Source organism: Neofelis nebulosa, chromosome 4 (genome assembly GCF_028018385.1).
Source record: "Neofelis nebulosa isolate mNeoNeb1 chromosome 4, mNeoNeb1.pri, whole genome shotgun sequence".
Classification (NCBI taxonomy): domain Eukaryota; kingdom Metazoa; phylum Chordata; class Mammalia; order Carnivora; family Felidae; genus Neofelis; species Neofelis nebulosa.
Window position 1 is genome coordinate 117,958,322 of NC_080785.1, and position 12,371 is coordinate 117,970,692.

Here is a 12,371-nt window from a genome sequence, read left to right on the forward strand (position 1 = left end):
TTGGATTTGAACCCGTCTTGCTCTGACTGTGGAACCTGTCTTGTTCACTGCCATCAGGCACTGTTCACCCATCAGCCTCTGCTCTTCAGAATAAGGAGGGAGCGCCCCCTAGGGGAAGGGGAAGAAGCACCAGGCTGGGAGTCCAGAGACCATCCCACCTCTGGACTGCCTCCCTCTGTGTGACTCTGGACAAGTTCCTTTCCATCTCTGAGCTTCCAGTTCCTTACTGAGAAAATGAAATTGAGTCTAAAATGCCTCCAACACTAAAATTTTGTGCAAGAGGAAAGGATGGTGAAGCAAAGAAATGGGACAGGGGACAAGGGGAAAGAATTGGGGGTAGGTCAGGGGCTCAATCCCATCTTCCTCTCCCCACCCCTCCCCCTTACCGTCCTGGACCTAGGATGGCCAGGTGTCTATGCCTACTGGGTGGGGCCAGTCCCCATGCCAGGCCCAGCCAAGCTCAGCAGAGGCCCTTTGTCACCCAACGCTTGCCGGGGGCCTTGGACACCGGTATTGGGTGTCGGGGTGGATTGGATTCTCTCCTGGCAGCCCTGCAGATACGGCACTTCTGCAAGGGTGGACAGGCAGGCCAGCAGGGAGAAGTCCGTGCTCTCTTCTCCCGGGCTCCCCGAAGGACGTCGTGGCTGCTGTCCGTGGTGCTGAACTGTGCCCACCTGCCCCCCAGGTGAGGGCTCCATGCACCCCAGCTCATCCTTGGGGCCAAGCGGGGTCCTCAGTGACATCCTGGTGAATATGCATGAGCTGACTCCTCTGGCCAGACCAAGGGCCTTGATGAATGTGGTTGGGGGCTACAGGTGAAAGTGGGAGGCTTTCTCCCATTCCCATGCCTGGGAAACTAAAGGGGGGATAACAGTGTATCAGCAGATGTAGGTGGCATGGATGAAGGAAGCATATATGCTGGGGGACCTGGGGGCTCTGTACTTGGGGGATGGATGGGGTTATGCTCCGGATCGTGAGAGCGTGGTGTGTGTGCGTAAACAAGACTGTGAGCACAGGTATTTTTGAGGAAGGGAGTGGGAATATTAAGATGTATTTCTAGAAGCATGACTGCATGTGACAGTGTTTATGGTGCCAAGGGGGGTGTCCATCAGGGTATGTGTGAAGTGGGACTCATGTGTTGGTATATGTGTATGGCAGGGGGATGGGACCTAAAAGCAGGCAGGTTAGGTGTACAGAGCACCATGAGCTGTATAGGTCAGAGGGTGTGTATACACCAGGGTGCATGTCATGAAGTCAGTGTGTTAAATAGCAGAGTGGATGATTAGGGGATTAGGGTATGTTACGAGGTTGCACTAGGCTGTGGTTTGGGGGTGGTATATTGTGGAGTGCCCAAGTGGGCACAGTATATTTGGGTTTACAGTGTTTGCTGCTGTGCTATGGGGTATGGTATGAAACACCCACGTTAAGGTATGTGTATATGTAGTGGTTGTTATTTGGGGTGGTTTGTGTGTGTACAAGCACGTGCAGGCTGGGCCTTCCTAAGCACCTGTCCCATGAAGCCTTCAGTGCCTGACCCTTGTCACCACTCTGTGCTTGCCCCCACAGGAGCCACCACCCCTGACCATGTAGATGCCAGCTCCAGGGAGCAGCATGGGCCCCACTGAATGGAGACTCCTGGGTCTACAGCCCTGAGCCCCTCCGGCCCCTGGACGTTGCCCCGTGCCCAGGGACACCCCTTGGAGCTCACCACCGCTGTCGCCAGCCCACCTCGGCCGCCCCCTCCCCCTGGGACCCAAAGTCGGCCACCAGGAGCCACAGTCATCCAGTGAGGTTGTGCTAAGGACAGGCACACGGAGCCATCGCCCAGCAGCCTCTTGTCCAGCGCTGACTCTCGGGCCCACCCTGAGCAGGGACTGGGGCAAACATGGGTGACATGACCAACAGCGATTTTTACTCCAAAAACCAAAGAAATGAGTCGAGCCATGGGGGCGAGTTCGGGTGCACAATGGAGGAGCTCCGCTCCCTCATGGAGCTACGGGGCACCGAGGCTGTGGTCAAGATCAAGGAGACTTATGGGGACACTGAAGCCATCTGCCGGCGCCTCAAGACTTCACCTGTGGAAGGTAGGTGTGGAAGACTTGAACACAGTGCTTGGATTTGGGATCTAGACACCCAATCCCTGGCCTCCCTTCCCCAGACCCCAGGAACCGCCTCATCTGGGTTTAAGCATGGGACCACAGCATTGCTACTGTGCATTCAAATCCAGCTCTATAACCCACGTCACTGGCCTGGGTTGTGTCCAGCTGTCCCAAATCCAAACTCTGATGGTGGCTCCCTAGGTGTCTGGGGCAGCCATAGGCCATGGAACTGCTGGAAGACAGGGAAGGCAGGAAGATGGGCCATCACAGGAAAGGTGACAGATACCCATATGTGTCTTGCCCTGGAGATGGGTGTGGGGCTTTTGTGTAACTGAGAAAATGAACAGGCCTAGGATCTTGGGAGAGAGAGGGTTTCAGCTTCTGGGTGCTCCTCTGAAGGGGACCAAAGGCAGGTCACCCGCTGTGAGGCAGAAGGAAGAGAAACCAGCCCAGCCTGAGCACCAGAGCATAGAGTGTGGGTCACCATTCCCACTATCACTTTCCCCTTGCCATGAGGGAGAAGAATTCCCTGCATAAACCCCAAAGATATGGGTGTGAGGCACCTCCACAGCACTCCCCATGCAAAGAGGCTACAATGAGCCTCAGTTTCTTCCTGTGGAAAATGGAACCGATGGCTACCTCACAGTGCCTACTAGAAGCCTGAGCATACAGTAGGTGCTCAATAAGTGGCAGCCATTATTATTCTAAAAAGTGGATGATGATCTCTCCCCCAAGCACAGATCACAAACTGGAAGACAGCATTTGAATTTTTTTTTTAATTTTTTTTTTAACATTTATTTATTTTTGAGACAGAGACAGAGCATGAACGGGGGAAGGTCAGAGAGAGAGGGAGACACAGAATCTGAAACAGGCTCCAGGCTCTGAGCCATCAGCACAGAGCCTGACGCGGGGCTTGAACTCAGGAACCGCGAGATCATGACCTGAGCCGAAGTCGGATGCTTAACCGACTGAGCCACCCAGGCGCCCCAGCATTTGAATTCTTATCCCCATGTGAGAGATGAGAAATCCAAGGCCAAAAGGTCCCTCCTGTCCTGTCTCCTGACTCCAGTCCCCATGCCCTGGGCACTGCTGGGTACCAACCCTCAACGCATTTCCTATAGAGGCTGCTTAGGGATCCAGCTGCTCACCTAAGCAGAAGTTTAGAAACACCTTTCTCTCTTGGTGTTGTTTGGTTTTGTTTGAGGGTGGGGAGGAGAATAGTAGCCCAGGGCTTGAGAACGGCTATATGTGCCCCAAGACAGGAGGGAGTCCTGCCTGGGGGCTCCTGGGCCTCATGTGAACCCTAGTCTGTGGCAGAATGGTCCGTGCTCATCTCCGCCATCAGGTTGGCACACTAGCCTTCCGGGAGGCAGGGTTGCCCTGGTCATCTTTGTCTTTTCTATGGGACGAGGAGATTCTCTTGAGTTGGAAAATCTTAAGTGTCTCTGGGCCTCAGACCTTGTGAAGAACCTAATGAAACTGTAGTCCTTTTTCCCAGAAAAAAAACAAAAAAACAAAAAACACCCACATACTACAGACATGGCTCACACTATCAGCACATTCGCAGAGCCCCTCCAAGCAAAGCCATGGACCTTGGCATACGACACAAACCTTGGTGTTAAGAACCCCACCCTCCCCTCCCCGCTGACAGGCTCTTGGACCCTGGGAAATTGAACGGCCTGCGGCCAAGCTCCAGCACCGTCTGGGGCCATTACCATTTGGTTTACTGTGTCCCCCACTGCGTCCTGCTGGGAAAGCAGGAGCACACCAAAGGGCAGGGATCCTGTCCTGCTCCTCTCCACCCATCTAGTTCCCAGTCTGGTACCTGGCACAGACAAGGTTGGATAACTTCCCAGTAAAACCCTGAGACGTGGCCACTGAGTCCCCAGCCCACAGGGAGCAGCTCATATGGCTGAGCAGCCAAAACAGCACATAATTCAGCCCAAGTGTAGCGTGGACCCCAGAGCTCAGAGGAGAGGCAAGGTGGGTGGGCCGTGAAGGTCAAGGAAGGCTTCCTGTAGGAGGAGGCATTGGAACTTGGCTATGGAGAAAAGAGAAGGAAAAGCATGTAGCATGGCATAAAACAGCATTTCTTAGGTGGAATCCCGCAGAATGTCAGTGTACTTGCAAAAAGGTAGGCGTTATGTGGGAATAAAGGAGACCCGGTTTTCTCATCTTCTCGGAACATTACTCTGCTGCCTGTCAGCTGTGTGTGTTTGGGGCCTTTTGTCTGACCTCGCTCAGTCTTGGCTTCCGAATTTTTCATGAGGACCCAATGAGATCTCTGATGGGAAAGATCCCTGAGAAGGAGGAAAGGCCGCTGCAGGACTAACCAGAGCCTCTGCTGTGTTGGTCCCTAGAAGGATCTCCCAAGTGCAGATAGAGCTGGAAGAGGTTTGGGGAGAGGCAAAAGAGCAGAATGCTATTGACCTCAGACTTGGGTGACCTGGGTTCAAATCCCAGCCCTGCCATTTACCAGATGTGGGATTCTGGGCAAGGTATCCACCACTCTGTGCCTCGGTTTCCTCGGTTGTAAAATGGGATCATAATAGTGACTGCCTCATAGGGTGGTGAGGGCAAAGTGCAGTGGCTTAGAACAATGCCTGGCGCATGGATAGTGCTACGTGTTAGGATTCAGCCCCAGAGACTAACCACCTCCATTTCCGCATTGGTAAAATGGGTTGTGAACGTTGAATGAGATTAGGCCGAGTGCCCGGTCTCTAAGTGCTTTATAAGTGTCAGCTCCTGTTGCTGTTGTTTTCATTATGGTTATCATTAGTCTGGAAGAAGCATGTTCTCTGGAAAAGGTGGAACCTGACCCTCATGGAACGCTGGCCAATGTCCGTGAACGGTGTGACTACTTTTTCCCAGGCCCTTCTGTGTTCTCATTGCACGTGTTCCTGGAAGCATGCGTGGCTATCCCATTTCATGGATGAGAAGCCTGAGGGCTCGAGGTCACCACCACAGTTCCCATCAGAGCAGACTTTGGACACAGCTCTCTTGGACACTATCCCCAGAGGTGCCTTCACACCTGAGCCAAGCGTGTGCACCTGGGAACAGTCCTCTAAAGACGCCTTCTGTGCGATGAGGGCCTGAGTAGTTGGGGGCCACCTTTTCTCTCGTGTTCAGCATTTGTCCTGCCCTGTTTAGCCCTCTTCTGACTTCGAGAAATGCTTGCTTGGCCTCCAGCCCTAACCCCCAGCTTAAAAGCCATGTGGTCTGGGGCTGTGCCAGGCCTGGACGGGGACTCAGGTTGGCCATTCCCGACACCCCCTGTGCCCCTGGTCTGCTCACGTCAGCAAGGAGCCGGCCTCTGAGTCACTCTACAGGAAACTGCTCCAGGCCGTGCATAAATTAGCCTTCCCCTTCACATCCAGCTAATTTTAGGCAAAAAGATCTCTGCAAGTGATAGAGGGAGGTTGACACCAGCAGAATTCAACTCCCACCCGGGGTACCACCTACTGCCAGCACAGGCAAGGGACTCAGTTCCCATGACCTGACAGTGTTGGACTTTCCCCCTGAAGTCCTGACTCTGGTGACAACTCTGGGGTAAACGGGCTCCCTATGAGGGCCTCTCTCCCTGAAATGAGTTCTCTTTCTTTCCTCTTCCACTGTTGGTTCTGTTCCACTCTGGTGATGCCCTTCCCTCCTTACCCTCCACTGCTTCCTTTCCTTCCATACCCTTCCAGCATAGGACAATAGAGCCCAAGGCCCAGCTTCAAATTCTGACAGGCTTACTCTTCAAGGGACACTTATCTTCAAGAGACATACCGGAAGAATTCAGTTAACTTCCCCCAGCAAGCCTCCATTGCCTTATCTGTGAAATGGGAATAATAACACTACCTACCTCACAGGATGTGAATATTAGATAATCCACATGAAGGGCTTAGTGTGGCATATAGCATATCCTAGACACTTCCAAAATAACGTTCATTGTCATTATTATTATAATCAAATATTTCTTACAACAACAACATGCATGGGCCGTATCCTCATGAAAAATGGGGCGATTAAATAAGACGGTACTGAGCAAAGAGTAAAAGTGCTACCAGAGAAGGCTTCCCAGAGTAGGCTACTTTGTGATGAGTCTGGAAAGATGGGTGATGAGTGGCCTGTGAGCCCCCAGAGGCAGGAGCTGTTTGTCATTCTCCACTGTGTCCCCAGCACTTGGTACAACACCTGGGGGATTGAACACATATTCACCGAAAGAAGGGAAGGAGATGGGCACTGAGGTGGCTTGGTCAGTTGAGTGTCTTGACACTGGATTTTGGCTCAGATCATGATCTCACAGTCGTGAGATCAAGCCCCACGTGGGCTCTGCACTGAGCACAGAGTCTGCTTAAGATTCTCTCTCTCTCTTCCTCTGCCCCCTCCCCTGTTTGCACGCTTTCTCTTCCTCTCTCCCTCTCTTCCTCTCTCTCTCCATCCTTCTCTCTCTCCATCGTTCTCTTTCTCCCTCTCTCTCTCCCTCTCTCTCTCCCTCTCTCTCCCTCTATCTCCCTCTATCTCTTTAAAATAAAATAAAAAATAAGAAGAAGGGAGGGAGACAGAAGAGGTTGGGGATACCCCTGGTGCGGGGTGGAATGGAAGGCTGTAGCCAGGGGACAGGACACAGGACACACGACACACTGTGTCACCCATGGAACTGGCTTCAGTTCCCCAAGCTCAGAGTGGCATTGCCCTGAGCTGCTGGGCAGGAACACCCCTTGTCCTTCACTTCCTAACACCTGCACCTCGGGCTGTCAGAAGGGGCAGCTCAGACAGGTCCCTCTGGGTGCCCCCTGCATTGTGTGTTTCCTGGTGGGGGAGAGAAGGGGACAAAGAAGGTGGGGCAGCAGCAGGGTTGGGTGGGAACTGGATACTGGAGTGTTGTGAAACAGAACCTCCGGTTAATTTTGTATGAATCCTGCGGCCTGCCCAAGTGGAGGAGAGAGTGGGGCTGAGGGAGGAGAGGAGAGCGGATCATGGGGACGGTGCCTCATGTTGCATAAACACAGTGTTAAACCAGAACATCCGCGGACCCGGCAAGGCCCGTGTCATCATCCACAGAGCTGCCACCAGCTGGGCACGGGGGAGGGTGTGAAGGCCACGTGTGTCTTAAATGTCTCTGGGTCCCAGGCAGTGGGGATCGTCTGTTTATCATTGTGACGCTCTATTTCTCCATGTTCTCCATCTCCCATGCATCACGGGGGCCCGGAGAGGTTGATAGGGAAACTGAGGCAGCCACAGATTCAGCAGTGTGCCAGGCAGGGTGAGGCTGGGCACCGCTCAGACATGGAGTCCATGTGGGGAATTCACTGCCTGGCCCGAGATGTGCAAGAATGCCTCTCAACCGGGGTCTTCAGGTGAGGTGGCCCATGTTCCGTTGTGGAACCCAGGACTCTCAGGGGTGAGGTCTGGAGGAGAAAAGCTCATCCAAGTATATAAGAAGCTGAGGAAGTGGGGCACCTGGGTGGCTCAGTCGGTTGAGTCTGACTCTTGACTTCAGCAGGGTCGTGAGATCAAGCCCCGCATCGGGCTGTGCAGTGAACTTAAGATTCTTTCTCTTCCTCTGCCCCTCCCCCCTTCCCCCTCCCCCCCCCCCCGCACACACATACATGCTCTCTCTGTCCCTCTCTAAAACGGAAAAAAAAAAAGGCTGAGGAAATGCAGTTGCCTTCTCAGATACTTGCATGGGTGGAGGAGGGGAAGCTGCGTAGGGGGTGCTCTGGCCTCCCCTCTGTCACCAAGCAGGATCCTGACCTCGGGGGCAAGATGCTCACACTCTCTGGACCTGAAATGGGAATTGTGCCACGTTTGGAGACAGTGAGTTGAAAATACTTTCAAAGTTTTCTGCCAAAGAATCATCTTCCCGTATTCCCTGAGTATTTCTACCCATTAGGATTACATTTGATAGAAACCCATCTTAAACTGGCTTATGCAAACACGGGATTTTCTGGCCTGTGCCAAATGAAAGGTGCAGAGACCATCTAGCATCAGGCAAGGCTGGATCCAGGACCCTCAGTGCTGCAGGAGGGCTTTGTCCCTCCCTCTCCTGCTCTCCTTCACCTCCATTGCCTTCCGTGTTGGTTTTATTCTCGGACAGGCCCTCACACTGTTAGCTTCAGGCTAACACCCCCCCATCCTGGCCCCTCCAGCAGCCAGAGGCATCTCTTTCCTCATGGTCTCCTCCCCTGGGTCCCAGAACAGATTCTCATTTGGCCACCTGGAGTCACATGGCCATTCTTGACCCAATCCCTGCGGCCAGGGGAAGGAAGAGGCAGATAGGTCAGATCCGGGTCACATGCTCGCCCCAGAGGGATGCAGGTCAGTCCATCCAGACCACATGGAGATTGTGGGAGGGAGAGGGAGATAGAGGCACAGGCCACACATGCTTGTGGGCCTACTGTATGGAAGGCCCCACTGTGTGCGGGGAGGGTGTAGGCATGCTCTGTGCCCTGGAGGAGAGCTTGGCCTGGATGAGGAGAAAGGGTGGAACTGAGGAAGCAGCTGAGCAGTAAAGGAGCGTTTGGGTCACAGCCAAACCACAGCACTGTTAACATTTACACCAGTGTGGCGAGCATAAGCTGGGACCGTCCACAAGAAGTAGGTATATGACTCGTGTCCCAGCAGTGAAGTGGCCAAGTAGGGGTCACGGTCAAATCCCAGCTGCACTTCTTCTCCAGCTGTGGAGCACTGGACCAGTTATCTACCTCTCTGTGCCTCAGTTTCCACATCTGTAACATGGGATGATAACAGTGCCTCTTTCATAGGGTTCCTGTGAGGATCCAAGTAATATGCATGAAGTGCTTGGTGCCTGGCATGCAGCAGGTGCTATGTCGGGGTCAGCTGTTATTATTCTATGCTGAGGATTCTGTGTGTGACTGTAGGGGCAGATTGGGTTTAAGTTAGCAGAGAAGACAAAGGCAGCTTATCTGGGCAGATCAGTGGGCCCAAGCAACGCCAGGGGAATCTGTGGGTTTAAAAAAAAAAAATCCCCATATCTGATTGGCAATGCTTACACCCCCCCCCCCACCATCACCAGGAAAAATACATCCCTTAAAAGCACTAGCTTTCTGTGAAAGTCTGATGAATCACGTGTGGATGCTTTCCAGAATGCCACCCTCACATCTTTCTGAATCATCAATAAGATAACCCCACATGTTGATTGAGACACACTATCCATTCTCCCAGGCGGAGGCAGCGGAATGTGTGCTAGGCCAACAGTTCTGCAGGCCTGGGCGCGGCCGGAAGAGAACAGGACAGGTAGCAAAAGCCCTGACCTGCCGCTGACCGAAGAGCTTCTGGGTGGATTCCAGCAGGACTGGATGAACTTCGTTTTCCACAGACAATGCTGAGTGGCCTCGTGGGTGCTTTGCACAGTCAGGCACCCACAGGGGAGTGGAGGCTCTAAGCAGTTGTGCGGAGCGTTTATGGGTGCGTGTCATGCTGTACAGACCCACTGTGGAAAACGCAAGTCCCAGAACTACCCAGCAGCTGTAACTTGCTGTGTGCAAACTCCTCAGGGCCAGGCTCTTCCACTGGGTTGCCTCGTGTGGTCCTCACAACAGCCCCTTGAGTGGGAAACAAGCACTTGGAGAGACAGGGGGCCCTGATTCTTTCTCTGAAGAGATCTTTGCTCTGCAGAATAAATATGCACCAAACACTAAGTGCCTACTCAGGAATGCAAAGAGCACAGGCTTTGAGGCCTGACTCCACCACCCTGGAGGACTCTGAGTGAGTCATTCCATCCCTGTGAGCCTCGAGATCCCCATTTGTTAAGGGCATGATCATAGTGCCCACCTCCCAGAACCGGTGGATACAGGTGCTCAGTGACTGTCCCACTGCTTCCCCTGCTTCAGGCATGCCAGGCAGAGATTTAGGCTGACACACATTCACTTGCTGACCACGTATGTATTGTGCACTTACTGTGTGCAGGCTTGAGCCACACTCCTCTTCTCCAGGCTCCTCAGGAGCGGTGTTTGTGTGATGTGGCTGTACACAGGACAGGTGGGGCGGCCAAGACAGGGACAGCCTTCCAAGACATTCCGTCTCCATCTAAGCATCCAGGGCAAGGAGAGAAGGATGTCAGACAGGAGACAACTCCAAGGTCACAGAGGCAGGCAAGAACCAGTAGGAGAGGGCAGCCAGGGGCAGGGGCCCGGGCCTCAGTCCAGGAGGAGGAAAGGAGGGAGGAGCCCCTCCTGACCCCCTCTCCCTCCAGAGCTCCCTAAAGACTTCCGGGAAAGGGGGTATGCAGAGCTGGGTTGTAAACTTCCCTGCCCTGAAGACCCTCCCCGTCTAGCTATGATACCAGTGACAGCTGTGACACTAGGGATGCGTTAACACATATCGAGTGCTTTCAGACCAGGCTCTCCGCGGAGGATCCCTGGCACTACCTCATTTCATCCTCTCAGACAGGAATTGTTCATATCCCCAGCTTACAGATGAGGAAATTGAGGCTGAGAACAACACTAGTCAAAGGGGCTCAGCCAGGATTGGTACCCAGGCAGGCTGGCTCCTGAACATGCACACATAATCCTTCAGCTATTGCCTTCTGCTGACAAAAATAACTCTGCAGCCAGAGGGAGTGTGCTGAAGGTCAAAGGAGGAGGCGATCAGATCCATGCCTGATGGGGGACAAATACAGGAGAGACTTTCTCGGGAGCTAGGTCTCAAAGGACGGGGATGAGCTGAATATGCAGAGGTGGAAAGGAAAGCACCCTCTTAGTGAAAGGGAACAGCATGAGCAAAGTCCCTGAGGTGAGCCCTGGGACGTTCACGGGAAGAAATGGGGAATGCATTGTGCTTGGAGCCTAGGGGACATCTCAAAGGGCAGAGAACTCCGGCCCACAGACCGGGGATTGATTTTTGTAGACTGTGACTTTTAGTTGGTTGGTTCATGCTATGTGTGCAGACTCAGCTTGGGTAATAGGTATTTAACTTGTCTGTGCTGTCCATGAGAGTGTGAAAAATGGGGATGGGGTTGGGAGAGGGTCAGAGTACAGCTCCTCTTCATGGGCCAGAAGAGCCAAAGAACTTGCTGAATGCAGGAGAACTGAAGTTTGGAAAGGTGTTTCTCATACCGGGTTCTCTGGGGTTCCACAGAGGCACCCCAGGGTACAAGGAGATAAGTGGGTGAAGCTCTGGGCTTCCTGCCCTACCATGTACCAGAGCAGCTCCTTTTTTATCTGCTTTGCATGGTGAAGCATCTGGTAAGATTTTTTTTTAACAAAGAGTTTTAAAAAAAGAAAAGAAAAAAATTTGAAAACTTTTCATGAAATTAGAAAAAGGCAGTAAACTAGAGTATCTAAAAGCCTGAGTTGGGGGCCAGGTTATATAAGTTCTCAGCGCCTTGGTTTTTATATCTGTAGAATTGGCAGGTGGTAAACAGCTCCAGGGCCCATACTGGTCTGTGAATTCAACGAGAAAACGCACAGGGAGTGCCTGGCCCACAGTGGGGCCTCAGGGAAGGTTTGTCCGTCCTCTTGTGTTGGGTCCCCAGGGGGTGCAGGGAAAGGACATTCAGCCCCCCAACCTGTATTAGAAGAGACACTGAGCCAGGAAGATGCAGGGGGGACCATCCTGACTTTGGACCTTATTAACTGGGACCATCTCAAGCCCGCCCACCCTCACCCTGCAATTCTGTGCCTCATTCTCCCCATCTGGAAAATAAAGAGTGTGGGTCTGGTTGTCTCTGAGGCTCCTCCAGGCTCAGACATTCTAGAATTCTAAACACGCTACCTCGCACCCCCAGTAGTACAGACATCAGACTGGCCAGAGGGTGGCTGACTCACAGCCAGACCCAGTTCCCTCTTCCCTCTGGGAGACTGTGGCCTCAAATCCTGGGGGCATGCCTGAGGCTCCACCCCAAACCTTCCACAGCCGTGCCCATGGCCCCTCACCCTAGCCCCAGCCCAGCAGCCCTTCCCTAGAAGGCGGCTTCTACACACACTGACTTCCAAAGGCCCCGTGGGCATTTCTCTGGCCCCCAGAAATGTTCTGTTTCTGATGACTTTGCCTCCCTGAATCGTGATCTCATCTGCCAAATGGGCCGAGGGGTGAGAGATGTTCAGTAACTCCAGGCTGGACCATCTCTAGTGTTAGGGCAACATCAGTGTTCCCCCCAGCCTGGGTCCCACAAAGCTTAAGAGAGCTGAAGCACCCTCTCCCTGCAGACCCGCCTGTCACACGAGAGGCCCCAACAGGGCAGGTAAGTTATCTATACAGGCCCCCCTCCCTGCACAATGATTATCTTACTCCTCCTGGCGCAATCCAGGCCCCTGCTGTGGT

General features: G+C 53.2%; 1 protein-coding gene across 14 annotated transcripts in view; it reads left to right on the forward strand.

The window, feature by feature from the left end:
- Window positions 1-12,371, forward strand: part of ATP2B2 (ATPase plasma membrane Ca2+ transporting 2) — a 385,851-nt gene that overhangs the window by 263,063 nt on the left and 110,417 nt on the right. For all 14 annotated transcript variants that reach the window (XM_058726006.1, XM_058726005.1, XM_058726008.1 and 11 more), the window contains one exon: window positions 1,567-2,084. In XM_058726006.1, the coding sequence (XP_058581989.1) occupies window positions 1,886-2,084 (199 nt within the window). In that variant the 5' untranslated portion in view covers window positions 1,567-1,885. The remainder of the gene's footprint in view (window positions 1-1,566; window positions 2,085-12,371) is intronic.